This window comes from Ptychodera flava, chromosome 10, assembly GCF_041260155.1.
Source record: "Ptychodera flava strain L36383 chromosome 10, AS_Pfla_20210202, whole genome shotgun sequence".
NCBI lineage: Eukaryota > Metazoa > Hemichordata > Enteropneusta > Ptychoderidae > Ptychodera > Ptychodera flava.
Genome location: NC_091937.1, coordinates 23,563,664 through 23,578,388, shown reverse-complemented (window position 1 = coordinate 23,578,388; position 14,725 = coordinate 23,563,664). Strand labels below are relative to the sequence as shown.

The window sequence follows — 14,725 nt, the reverse complement described above, 5'->3', positions numbered from 1 at the left end:
CAAAGTCAGGTTTGAACGCCATCCATGGTGATCCATTGGGCAAGAAGGAGGGACAGGGATTACACGTACGGTGCTGAACTCTTGTTGAATTTCTATACGAAAACATGTATTTTCGTATTGCTTACAAAAACGACGAGAGTATAACCGATTGATGAGGGGTTTTTCCACTCTCTACCTACTTGTATTTACGATATGTTCACTCTCACTCTCATTGGTGTCTTCTCCGTCTCGGAATTCACCCATACCGTAATCAGTTATCTTGCAAACCCAGCGGCTGTCAATGACACAGTTTGAAGATTTTAACCTGCCGTGGGAGCGCAATGGACTGGCGTGTAGGAAAACCATACCCTGTGAAAAGGGCAATAAAACAGTACACTTGGTAGGTGATAAAATCTAACTTAAACATCCAGTTTAAAAAAATATCTAGTTTCCTGGTACAAAATGTTGAAGATATTATCACATGTTGCATCTTTTGTCCACTAACGCACATCAAGGGACCAATGACGTCAGAATGCTAAATGTGCACGTTAGAATAATACACGTTTTCTGGCCACCAAAAAGGACTAAACTTAAACACATATTTAAAGGATGTGAATAACCCTTTGAGTGATAAATGTTAATTCGTGTTGTTGTTTTCATTGTATATATACATGTAAAAGTTTTCGTCTTCGGAAGTGCGATCACAGTCAACGACGAAATTAAAGTTAAATTCGAATCAGAAATTAATGTTCTTAGAAACGTGCAGGCATAATCCAAACGGGTGTGCGTAAGAAATTACAAAAAGTACATTATTAGGTCCAAACATCATAACAGCGATAAAAACATCAACGTAAGAACAGCATTGATACCTTGGAATACTTAAACTATATCAAATTATCTCACGTTACTTACATTGCAAATATCGGTAGCAATTGACATTTTGAAATTATCGTCTAATCGTATGTTCTCGTTTTCGAGTACGTCCTAAGGAAAGGTAAAAGGATAAGGTTTCAGAAATTGCCGCGCAACAAACAAGTTATCACTTGTTTATCTCTGTACGTATCTATATATCATTCTGTATTATGTCCCTCTTTGTCCATGTGTCTGTCTGTACGTATTGGTCGTCGTCCTGTCTATCCTTGTGCCTGGTTTGCCAGTCAGTCAGTCAATCAGTCTGTCTCTATGTTCGTCTGTCTCTCTTTCAAGTCGATTTGTCAGTCCATCCGTCTGTTCCTCCAACCGTTTGTCTGCGTGCCTGCCTGCCTGTCAGTTTGTCTGTCTATGTATGTATGTATGTATGTATGTATGTATGTATGTATGTATGTATGTATGTATGTATGTATGTATGTATGTATGTATGTATGTATGTATCTATCTATGTATCTATGTATCTATGTATGTATGTATCTATCTATCTATCTATCTATCTATCTATCTATCTATCTATCTATCTATGGCTACTTGATTGCCTACTTGTCTGTCTGTCTGCCTGTCTGTCTGCCTTCATGCCAGCCAGTCTATCAGTCTGTTTCGTTGGTCTGTCTGTTTGTCAGCTTGTCTTTTTGTCTGTCTGCCTGTCCGTCTCACTGTTTTGTCCCTCTGTCAAGTTTGTCTGTCTGTCTGTCTGTCTGTCTCTGTCTGCCTATCCCTGTCTGACTGACTGTGTCTGTCTGTCTGCCTTCCTTTCAGTCTGTCTCTATGGTCTGTCCGTCTGTCAGCATGTCTGCCTGACTGTCTGTCCGCCTGTCAGTCTGTTTTTTTTAATCTGCGTGTCTTCCGTCTGTCGGTCTGTCTGTCTGCCTGCCTGTTTGTCAGTCTATCTTCCGTTTGTCTGCCTGTCGGTCCGCCTATCTGTGTCTTTCTTTCTGGCTGTCTGGTGTTTCCGTCTGTCGGCCAACTTATTGTCCTACTATCTCTGTTTTAATCATCCCTTTCCCTGTTCTCTTTGAATCCTATGATACATCAAGACCTTAAATATATCATTGAAGAGAAATAGACTTAGTGCAAAACGAGGAAGTTTGAATGTGTTTCTTAAGTTCATCAAAACTGGCAACACTCACCTGCAAGCTCCCTTTCTTACAGTACCGCGTCAAAAGACAGATGTTTCCCGGCTCAATACAAGCTCCGACTAATTGGTTAAGGTTTTCATGTTGCAAATCACGCATCTGAAGAAATAATTGGCCAGTAGGGATATTAAATGCTTCTCATTTCTTCCAGAAAATTCTCTAATGTTTTAATTATTTGATTTTAGAAACTTTTGTCGTCAAAACCTAGCTTTTTTACATTGATATGGTATTTAAGTTGATATGCTTATAGAAACGAAGCAGCCGGTATCAGTTAACTTGCAATCTCATCTAGTGGAATAAGCGATGACTTTATGTCTTTGTTCTTGAATGTCGTCATATAAATTTGAATTGTCGACAGCGTAAACACTTTTAGTTGAGTTTCGAAATAAAATAAAATGTTGATTTGCTATTATGTTAATGAAATTCGAAGAAAATTGAAACGCCGAGTCTACCAAAAGATACAGACGTCATAGGACGGATGTAATATACTTACTATTTTAAATTCTAGTAACAATGATGGTGTGATTTCAATACTCTTTTTGTTGATTTTCTTCAGAGCAACGTACTGTCCCTGTATGAAATAGAACGACGGTGATTTAATGAGCAAATCGTTAGCTAATCAACTAACATGAAATACATCTCACACAAAATTCAAGTAAACACTTACTCAGAGAGATCTTTTTTAGGAGGGTTGGATGAAGAGGAAATAGATGACTCACGATTCACGTACTTCAAATACGAACAAAAGTTTTATAAAGATAACACCCCTAGACAAGACAAAACTGACAATTTTAACACTTACGGTAAAGAAGGGAAAAAACATATAGCTATGTAGTGAGATTAAATTGTGAGTTGTTTTGCATATAATCCACAGTAAAGTTATCTACATATTAGTTCAACATGTATTCTTCCAAATGATATACGATAATAAGGAAATCAAACACCTCAAGACTTTCTGTAAACATTTTTGTACACCAAGGGTACATTCGACTATGTACTGCTACAGTGTAGACCAACAAGTAAATGAAATGTCGATCTCGCGTTCTCGCTTCTCGCGTTTTTTTCAGTGTATTGTGTATATTTGGAATGTTTGTATGTCATGAAAAAATGAATTTTCTTTGGGTTACAGTTGTCGACAGTCAATTGCAATAGTGCTAGGACTTAAAAGTACACTCTTAGCTAGATCTCGAATGAGAATTAATCATTGTGAATTCTACTTTGAACCAAGGGCTCAAAGTTTATTGAAAAGTTTTTATCCTATAATTATTGAGCCATAAGATGCTTCTGGTAAAACATAGGCCATCTTATTTTATGTCAATAATTTGTTGTTCCACCAGAGAGGACAAACACTGGTATGGGTTTGTTACGTCATTTGTTTTCTTGCGTTTGTACTACTACTACTACTACTACTACTACTACTACTACTACTACTACTACTACTACTACTACTACTACAACTACTACTACTACTACTACTACTACTACTACTACTACTACTACTACTACTACTACTACTACTACTACTACTATTACAACTACTACTACTACTACTAGGACAAAAGCAATTTTTAACACAGAAGTCACGAATATTCAATTTTACAGCTATCGTGTAAATTATGGAGTGATTGTGCTGTCGTTTAACAGGATGTGAGAACTGGGTTGAAAGTGGTCTCAACAAATGTTTCAAATCGTGAATATAACTTACTTTGAAGTTTCCGACAAGAGTAAAGACCTGTGTGTCCTGTCCCACCGTTCCTGTTTCACTTCTAGCTTCGGAAAGCGAGCCATTACTCCGAGAGTGCACTGTCCTTGGCGTAGAAAGGGTCATCTGCGAACAATGGAGTCAAATACTGACCTTTAATTCAAAAAATAACATACCTTAAACACCCCGACTTGGATGAACATCTGTGTGTATCCACTCAGGGTCATGGTATCACTTCTGTCTGGACTCGCCCTGCCACCTCCGGACTTTGACAGAGTTTGAGCAGAACTATGAATCTATGTATACATATATTGAAGAAAGATAAGCATATCTGTTGAAAGTGATACATCAACAGTCAACCTTATTGCATAAAAAGTAATAAAACGATATTTCTAAATACTTAATTTGCTCACTGTTGAATATTCTAATTTTACTGAAGAGGTCTGAAATCTAGTTTATTCTCCATTATTTCTCAGTTCTCTCTGAAATAATCTTCCGTTTTATCTGATACTGTTAATTTATTCAATACCTTGGCTCCACTTGTTTTAATAGATACAGCCTATAATCGTTGTGCTCGAGTCCATAAAATTAAATACATACCATTTTATCAGTCTGTCAGTTGTTGTGATTGGACGAGAGCTCACGCCTGCCATGGTAAAATGTGAGCGTAGCAGTGCTAACGTAGACCCCTCAACCAGCATAGAAGGTTAATGTCAAATCAAAGAGCGTTTAGAAAAGATTTAAAAATTATCTGTCTAGCTAATCTGTCTACCTAGAATCCAGTGGAGAGGCGTTCTCAAAGTGTACTTCTGTATGTGTGTCAGTTGTACCTGTCCAATTATAATTACCATTACTCTACCTTATTAATCTTCATCTTCAATATGAATCACTATGACTGTATGCCATGATATCAACGTGATCTTGAAGCACAAGCAATGCAGCAAGACTTTCAATAGACCCCAAAGACAACAAGCGATCAAAATAGTGAAGCAGCAAGTGATATGATGATGAAAAGGATAGCAAAAAAATTTAGGTGCAATAAAAGGCGAACAAGCGGCCTAAGCATGCATGTATGCATACATTAATGTTGAATTTAAAGTTAGCAATAGTAGATACAACAAAATATTTCTTACTCTGCTGGCACTTCGAATGCGCAATCCTGAATTTTTAAAAGTCTGAAAAACTATTTCGTTGTAATCCACCTTCCATAGATCGAAGGCAGACAACTCAGCAGCCAATTTCGCCCTCCTGTGGGGTAAAATTGATAGACAATTAACTACAGATATTGACATTAAGCCTAATTTCCCCTGGTACGTCGCATTAACATGAGGTGATATTATCATGTGCAGTACTTAATACGAAGTGCACACAGGAAAATAAACAGTAACTGCAGTGGACATCATTTTCAATCAATTTTGATCTTTGTAAATATAAATAAGAAGCCGACGGTAATATTCATAAATTATGTCGTGTCTTTTTATCTCAGTTCAACATCTTTGAGAGGATACTATGTCGAATACAACTGATTACTTCAAATAATTTAAGATATTCAAAAAAAGATTTATGCGCGCCCTTGTTGTCCTCAAAAGCCAATGCTAAGTCGCCATAGGTTGATCTTAATGTGCTACAAAAACCACAACCTCATTCGCTCGGCTTAACTTGTGTATACATGTGGGAAAATACGGTGCGTTGAATTAAGGTGGTATGCGCCTTGACAGTAAAGACGTAAACTTTCACTTAAATTTTCTTCAGGGAATCTTTCAACCTTTCACTTTCAAAATCAAGAATAAAATTCGGTGGTCACTGTGCAAATTTTGGTAACAGAGAAACAATTTACCCAAGATTTACCGATATTTGAAATTCAAAATGGCCACAAAATTTCAAACAAACTGAGACGGTAAAGGTATTTCTTACTCAAAGGGCTTCAAAATGAACCTCCATTAGTGTCAGAACAGAAGGAATTGAAAAGGTTTGAGAGTCCAAATATCTGACCCCGAGGTGCATTCTACCGTAAGGGTGTATGGAAATCAAAGAAACTAAAATAGGGTGTATTGGGGCTTGAAACAGGTGTGTAAATAATGTGAATTGTTATTGTTTCAGTAGCACACTTCAATTACTACCCTTTTCAGTAATAGAGCGCGAAGCCAGTGCAGTGAACTGCAATAAAACTGCTCACACTAATTAGTTTCAGCTGTAGCCAGTTGGCAAAGTCGACAACATTGTATGTCCCATGCAGACAGTTTGTCTGGGGAAGTTGAAATAAAAAAGATTTGTACATGGACCAGTGCATGGTAATGTTACATTGTATCTTAATCTTGAACACAGGGTGCCAATCGTAAACTCTCATTTACAACTCGAGCCTCAGACAGAGCTAATTTTGCCTTTGTACAAGCAGACTTTTTGGTCTTTATCAAGTAGCCTTGTTCAACACCAAAGTGGCCACGGCTACAGCTGAAACTAATTAGTGTAAACAGTTTTATTGCAGTTCACTGCAGTGGCTTCGCGCTCTATTACTGCAAATGGTGTAATTGATTAAACGAGCAATACAAAAGAACACCCGTTTTCACCAGATACATTCATGCATCCGATCACGGAACTGTTGTCAAGAAAAAAATGCGGGATAAGATCGATAAGGCTTCACTTCGAGTTACGTGAAACAAAAGTTTTGTATACTGAACAACAATAGTGCACTCGTTGAGTCATAGCTTGAAGGGACAAAGGCTGCATTTGTCATGAATTTTGTTTGATACGAGATACTACTTATATTGTTTGACGTGTTGAAAGATACTGAATGAATGGGTGACCATGCATATATTCGACCCCGGTTTTAGACACGATCAATGAAACCATCGCGAAAATGAATTAATGGTCATGACCGTTAATTCATTTTCGCGATGGTTTCATTTAATTTGTCTAAAACCGGGGTCGAATATATGCATGGTCACTGATTTATTCAGTATCTTTCAACATGTCAAACAATATAAGTAGTATCTCGTATCAAACAAAATTCATGACAAATGGCCGACTTTGTCCCTTTAATTATAAATTAATTAAATGCTCAATATTGAAAGAGGATATATGTGTAGCTGTTCTACTTGCAGATATAATGCAGGCAGTAGCAATGCTTGATTGTGCTCCGTGAATTTAGAAGATTCATTAGTTTGTGCAGTTATTGGCTATTGAGTAAACATGTATTTTTAACACTTCATTCATCTGAGCAAATTTAAGCGTTTCTAACGATCTATTGCACAAATACTGCACTGTCCACACCTACTATCTGCATACCATCATACAATCTTACAGAACGATATGTGCCATTACGATACAGGTATGTGGAGACGCTGCGACGTGAGTAAATTGGTATAGATACCATGGTGACAGAATAGTTTAGAAAATGTGACATCATTAGTGCCTGTAATAATACATCTCTGCGTATATTTTACATACCTCATCCAATTTCTGTACAAAGCGACGAGGAAATATAAATAAGAAATCACTGACAAAAATAGTTTTGGGAATAACATTCGGAAGAAGTGACGTACGTCCATATGACAGTGGGAAAAGTGTACGTATTAAAAACTAAAATATACACTCCGAGTTACTTCGAGCATTTTGACGAACTAAAAACAATGTCAACATTTAAAAAATGAAAATTAATAAAAGCTGGACACAAACCCAAACAGAAACCTCTTCAAGATAAACGTTTTTAGATAAACAAAACCTTTTTATAAAACGATAGAGCAGCTTCAGTTCCAAGAACTTATACATGAATTATTTAACAGTCAACCTACCGGTAACACAGATAAAATGTGAGACAGCAGATTGCTATAACGCCACCAAGAGTACAGGACACTGCCAAAGTGATCATTTCTAGAAAGAAAAAACATGAGATGACATTTTCATCAAGATCACATTCTCATTATTCTCGAATTGGAAAACGATTGTCTCTCTTGACAAAGACCACTTTCACCTTGTTCGGCAGGCTCGGCAAATCGTTATAGAAAACCCACAAATGCTACACGATTCAAGTCATATCGAAACTTGTTTATTATTGATGTGCATTTCCTTGTGAAGTATTAAAGAATTTCACAGTTCATTTCTTTGCTGAGTTGATAAGAGAATGGTTTAAAGTCTTCATGAGGAAAGTTTTAGCCAAAGTTTATTGGGACGCGCGTACCATATTGCAAATGGAGTGGCAGGGTGCCGGGGTGTGGTTCACAATGGCGGTAATAAGTGTATGATACCTTGCCGATAATCGATTGCTTACGCTTGCTTTTGCGATTGCTTGACTTCATAGGGAGTTTCATGTTGTAATTTTTAGGATTCTGACTTACGAGAAATGCATACTACTGTCTCTATTGGAATTGTTTTGGGTATAAAATACATGTCAGAAAACGTTAATTTTGTGGACGAAAAGTTGTTAGAAGTTGATAATAACACTGAAATATATAAAGAAAAGTACTTATTTCTTCCGTATTTTGATCATGGAAAGTTTCAAAATAGCCATGTTAAACTTTTAATTAATTTTCATGATATTCGATAAAAAGGGAAGAAGAATTTCGCTGAAAACTATTTTCAAAATGTCTCGATACTCGGAAAAGCCACAAAATACCAATAATAGGTTCTTTGAGTTTCTCTCAACTGAACATTTCATTGAAATCTGTTCGTTCTGTCTCCAGCTCTATGTAGCTTTAGTTCGCCTAGCGATAGAATAAAAGCAGTGACTTTGGAATATATGGTATGAAGATAAATGGATAGAAGATATTGCAATTGGTAATTAATATATGTTTACAATAGCAAGAAAGAGTCAATAAGTACGCCTAGAATATAGAAGAAGAAAGCCCTACCCAGTTACCGTAAGTATTCAGTTTAGATTGTGCTAAGGCAGTATGCGCCTCGAAAGTGAAAGACTTAAAACTTTTGCCCAAATTTTCCTTAAGGAATCTTTTAACAACTCTCCTTCAAAATCAAGAATAAAAAATTGGTAGGGTGGTCATCGTGCAAATTTTGGTACTAGAGAAACAAATAACCCAAGATTTACCGATATTTAAAATTCAAAATGGCCGCCATCCCTGTTTTAACTTTGGATAAAAATAAAATTGTCGAATTTCGAAAAAGTTTTCTTACACCAAGAGCTTTAAAATGAACCCCCACAAGTGGTATGTCAGAAAAGAATTGTAAAAGTTTGAATATCAGCCGCCGAGGTGCATTCCAGCTTAAAACGACAAAAATAACGGGGTTTTTTGTGTCTAAGAAATTTGGTCAATCATGAGTAGAATAGTTTAAAAGATATTTTTTTTAGAAATTGTTGCTTTAAAATAATGTGTGCAATGTTGATTTCTGCGAAATTGTGTTCGTCTGCAGGATTATCGTAATATACCCCTACGCTGAATGTAGCCTTACTTGTGTTATCGGGACATAATTCCCCATCCCAGCCGCACAACGGATGGTCTTTCGGCGCAGTGGTGCTATTGCCTGGCCATATCACAGAAAATCCATCGCGTATAGTGAAGGAGTTATCATAGGAGTGATAATCAGCGAAATCTTCAAATTCGTGACCTTTGAAATCTTGAAGAGCGTAGTCTGGATCTCTATCGCCCTGTGCATCAATTTTTATCAACCCGCTGATTCCTGCCGTAGAATAAAAGCTAAATTAGTTTCTGAATTTTTTTCACATAATTTTGAACTGTAAGCAACCGTTAGAAAAATTACGCTTTTGTACATATGATTTATCTTATACAACGCTCAATATTAACATTTATCACGGAATAGAACAAAACCATTGCTATCAGTGTCAAAAGATTTAAAAGCACTGTAATTTTCTTAATTTTTGTCCAACAAAATTACATCATGACGAAAGAAAGTAAATTTCGAATATAATAAACAATTTAAATAGTATTAACTGATATTCCTTGAAATTCACTATTACTGTGGTAATAGATAAATATATTTTTATCCGAAAGGCATATTAAAATACTTATGGGTTTGGATTATGGACAGACTTTCAGAAATTCGTAGAAAAAACTGCCAAATACATTCTCTATCGACGGTAAAACGAAATCAATCCTCGAGGTTAGTTATCGACCTTCCTGGCTGAGGGCGACGGAACCTTTAACTTACCTTCGAAGGATCGACTTCTCATTCTCATTGCTACAGAAAACCCGTCGAGTCCATCTCCACCACTCTCGATCTCATCATGCAGAGCTAACGCAAATAGGATAACCGCGTCATGCAGGGCCCCAGCGTGTACCTCGACCTGTAAAAACAGTTGATATGGATAATTGATACCCACCGCAGAGTCTGTTGCACGTTTTGTTTTGAACTTCGATGTGTGAAGGTCGCATTTTGGACACTTTGCTGTATTTCATGCGAGATACACGCGATAACCGGTATTGATACCTATGGAATTACACTTGTTGAAAGTTACAAACAGTGAAGGCGAACTATTTGTGCTTGTTTACTTCCTTAGCTGCGTCAAAAGAGAGACGTTTTGTTGCCTTGTTTGATTTTCTTTTGCTAATGATTCTTATTTGTTCTTAAAATTGATGCATACCCAGTATATACCTATTGGAAAGCATAACATACATGCTTCAATTAAACTTTATTATCGAAAGTTGATTTGGGTCCGTATCAAAGACAAGACGGGACGGGACCCTTCCTCCTGTGAATTCTTGCATTTAGACAACATTTCGATGAAGACTCGCTTTGATCACAAATGTTTTTTATCTTCCAGGGCACGAACCCCTTCTAAAATAGGTAATCGCTTTCTTTACAAAGGCTCGAATTTAGGGCCTCATCTGATGACCTTCACCGTCAAAGCTCGTTACTGATCTTCTACTTCAAATCTGAGTGCCGGTTTAAGTCACGCGTGTCATTTGATCGTCTCCTTCATCCAGAGGTCGCCTGTACCTAATTTCCAAGATCCTGAACCAGTCGGATATCCTCCAAGTTTAGTTACAATAACATTAATGAGATCTACCGTTGTCAAAGCTATCCTCACGTACCGCCTTGATAATGACATTCCAGAAAAACTTCCGCCCTGTCCCCAGCTTGCCATTTTTACCAAAAGTATTATAGAGCGCGTTGTTACGACCAGCTTGATATCATGTGTTTTGGTGGTTCTTTACAATCTGCGCACAAAACCAAGACATAGTACAGAGACTTTTTATAAGTTACAAAAGACTTAGTATTGAGCACTTGACACAATTTTGGTCATACTTGATCTTTCTGTAGAGTAGCACTGTAAATTAATCGCAACATTTCACTAGATCGATTGTCAGATTGTCTGTGTATCTCAGGTAATATACTTCATTGGTTTCTTTCATACCTTTTAAAACAGTAGCTAGTGTACCGTTATTGATTTCACTAAATCATTTTCCGACAGTGTCCACTTAATGCCATGGTCCCACAAGGGTCGGTCCTCGGTCTGACACTTTTCAGTGTGTATACATCTCATTTAGGAGAATAATCGCTTTGACGTGATTGCCTGTATAGCGTTTATACTTATGATATTTTAGTATACGTATTTGTCGGGATCGATGAGGCCTTTGAGAACCCTAGTATAATCTTGACTAATGTATTTCACTTTGATATGTTAAGTCATGGATGTCGGCCACCTTTTCTTTTTAAATGATGGGAAAACTGAATTTGAAACTTGCTCTTAATTTCCGGTAACCTTTCTGACAAGAGATAGAGGAAATTCGATTCTGTGATACCTTGACTCCTGCTCGAGGTCAGGCAAAGATTCTCGGTGTTATCCTTGATTCTGAACTCACAAGGAACGCCATATCGACCATATCTGCCGTTCAGCAATTTTTATGCGCGTTGCGTTGAACTTATTCGGAAATATTTATCCAGATCTTGCCATGGTTCATGTTTTTGTGATGTCACGCATGATTCATGCGGTTCTCAACTTTGTGGACTTCAAAGATATTTAATTCATAATATTAATATATATCCAGAATATTGCCGCCATATTTGAGACTTGTTCTAAAGTCACACATCACTCTGGTTTTGTACAAGTAGCAGTGATTGCCTGTATCCCAACGTATTGCATATAAGACTTTCATCCTCACTTTTAAATCCATTCCCTTGTTAGAAGTTATCATTCCGACATGATTACCCTCATTTTCCAAATCGTAACCTGATGTATACAGATAATGTCAAACTCTGTCACAATAGGTTGCATACAAACAATTATTATACATCATGAAAATATCAGAATTCTGCGTTCGCTAAAAAGTCCTTCGGAACGCCAGTTTCGTAACATTTTCCGTTTCCAGATGCCCTACCCCGATGTCGAGTGCATTCTGCGCGTTCACTGTTGACCGGTTTCAAGGGACCCATTGAACGATCGCCATTGAACGATCGCCAGCCTATGTCTGGCGCTCAGCACCGTTTCGCAGTGCACAGGCTATCAACAAACACGTCGAAGATAGTGTTCCGTATAAATCGGAAGCAAATCTGTGAACCTTGATAGTGCACGAAAACGGTCAATACTCGGCCCATTTGACGCCCAAGTAAAGGATATAAGATGTACAGAAAAAGGTTATTTCGAAAATTTTGTAAAGGACGCACTCGGACATTATTGAGTAATCTTCCACCTGAAATCCGTCTCTTCCCTAGAGAATTCTAGTTTAAATAGACATTTTCAATGATTGTTCTCTTATGCTAGACGTCTTGTTTACTTGTTGTGATTACGTTTAGGTTCTTTCAACATCTTTTCACACTTTTATGATGATGATGATGTTGATAAGGATAATAATGATGATAATGATGGTGATAATAATGACTATTATTATCATTATTATTAGTATTATTTAATTTCTTGCAAAACAGAGTAATAAAGAGATTTTCCTTGCCAGTGATAGACATTTGATGGTTTGATGTCAGACAGGGTACCTTTGTTGCTATGTGTATGACACCTAGGAGTGTGTGGGAGGAAAACGTACTGCATGCGCTGTAATTAGCTCCACGCATTTATTCTTATCCAAAATATCAGTGTTTTTTTTCTGATCAAGGTTACACAAGCCTTTCCTGCCGCCAGCAGTTTGGTCAATTGTTATAAGATTCTACGCCCATTGAGAACACCATGGTGAACATGAAAGTGACAGGCAGGATGTGAATATTTCGAGAGGTATCGTCAAAAAACATTATTTCCTGTTTTGTATTCATGTGATTCACCATCAGAAATTCGAACGCCTGCATTGATGGATCATTTTTTACCAAACTCCCGCATGGCACATCCTCAAAGTGAACCGTCATAAAGAAGGTATCTTTCTAATCAATGCTACATCACTACCACAGTATGACGGACAAGAATTTTCATAATACATACCGGCCGTTACAACTGTACGAGTACGGTATTTTGCGCTACAAAGGGACCACTGTAAAGGTTACTCCGGTATAACCCGCGAAGTAAATGGCATACATGATTGTTGTAGAGCATGAAATTAAACTAAGTTATAAAAGTTATGTGGAAGGTGATGTAGCGCCGCGACATCGGACTTGGGTCAGGGAATAACCATTTGGTTCGACATTTGCTGACAATTGACTGTGGAGTGTGAATATTATTTAAATTTTGTTTATGCAGCTGCTGGCTTTCTGGTAGAAATGGTTTGTCAACGACGTCAAAGGTGTACACACGCTGTTTCTTCAACAGCGAGTCCACCAGTAAACCACAACTAAATATTTTACAGCCATGAAACAAAGGCATTTTCTGTGAGCATAGCAAATATTACCATAGATGCTTCAAACCGTGTTTGAAAATCCAGTGCTTTTTGTGTTTACTTTCGAGTTCCATGTCGTCGTGCCAACAGAGGAGTGATTTAAGACTCTTTCTATATGGTGATTACGATGTTTAAGCCCTTGCCATAAAACACATTGTCGTTGTTTTCCTCTCATTAAATCATGCCGAGCTGGATGATTTGTAACCCCTTTTTCCTCCATCTGTGCATTAAATAAACACGTATCCTTTAGAACTTCTTTGTATTTCTGCTTCTCGCTGTTGAGTTTCGAAAGTTGGAGATTATGAGTAAACAGAAACTAAACGTAGAGTTTCAAACTTATAGTATTATAGTGTGAGATATATATTAACCAGTGAAATGCTCATTGACTGTTTATCGGAACGAAGCAGAATTTTCTTGTGCTTTTTAGTTTTCCTTTGCCTGAAGGTAAACAAACCTATGACCCTTTTTGACATATGATTCGAAATTTGTTACCGATCGATCATTCATTCTAAACACGTCTTATTTGTCCTCCAGAGATCAGTGTTTCCAGAAAAAAAATCTGATAAAATAACCATGCGTTCATTTACCGACCACTGCATGCCAAGATAGGACACGAAGTTCAGAGGTATCGTTGCAATCGTTTCATTCGTCTTTAAAAACCTCTCCCCCCCCAAAAAAAAATCTCTCACATTTGCTAATAAATTTAATTTACTGCAATATATACACCGTATCAGATCAATATTCCAATCCTTGCAAGAATCCTCATCGCCTCATGTTCTGTTACATAACATATTATGCGTTTTGACATCTAGTACTTGCATTGTCGACACAAGCAACTAGTAAAGGCAATAAGATGATCATATTTGTTTATTTCACCAGATATTAAATTGAACTGTTTCGAAAACTGAGCACAGCATTCTACACAATATCTTTTATGTCATGTTTCCTCAAACAGCAATAGGTCCTACACTTTATAAAATCAATGATCACGCAAAGATTACAATTCTTTTCATACATGATGAGCACATGGAGATGTTTACAAACTGACAGTGACTTTAAAATCGTTGCGTGACTTTTGTTCGCCGTACGGGATTTGAGGCTTAGGGCTTTCATACCGAAGCGATGGACTTGCGGCACAGAAAACAGCAGTGTTTTAATTGAATTGAATTTTGAATTGAATTTATTTCACCAGATGAAAATATATATACATGTCAAGTAAGTAAACTTATCAAAAATCTGGTGAGGTCACG

General features: G+C 37.2%; 1 protein-coding gene across 2 annotated transcripts in view; it reads right to left on the bottom strand.

Moving 5' to 3' along the window:
• LOC139142280 (atrial natriuretic peptide receptor 1-like) overlaps positions 1–14,725 on the bottom strand; it is a 63,896-nt gene that overhangs the window by 11,637 nt on the left and 37,534 nt on the right. Inside the window, exons 3-11 of one of the 2 annotated variants that reach the window (XM_070712163.1) lie at positions 9,868–10,003; positions 9,151–9,378; positions 7,539–7,617; positions 4,881–4,995; positions 3,751–3,873; positions 2,539–2,616; positions 2,040–2,144; positions 892–963; positions 180–348 (exon numbers count right to left, since the gene is read on the bottom strand). In XM_070712163.1, the coding sequence (XP_070568264.1) occupies positions 180–348; positions 892–963; positions 2,040–2,144; positions 2,539–2,616; positions 3,751–3,873; positions 4,881–4,995; positions 7,539–7,617; positions 9,151–9,378; positions 9,868–10,003 (1,105 nt within the window). Of the gene's footprint in view, positions 1–179; positions 349–891; positions 964–2,039; positions 2,145–2,538; positions 2,617–3,750; positions 3,874–3,923; positions 4,044–4,880; positions 4,996–7,538; positions 7,618–9,150; positions 9,379–9,867; positions 10,004–14,725 lie in introns of both variants that reach the window. The other variant, XM_070712164.1, reaches the window with a different exon arrangement.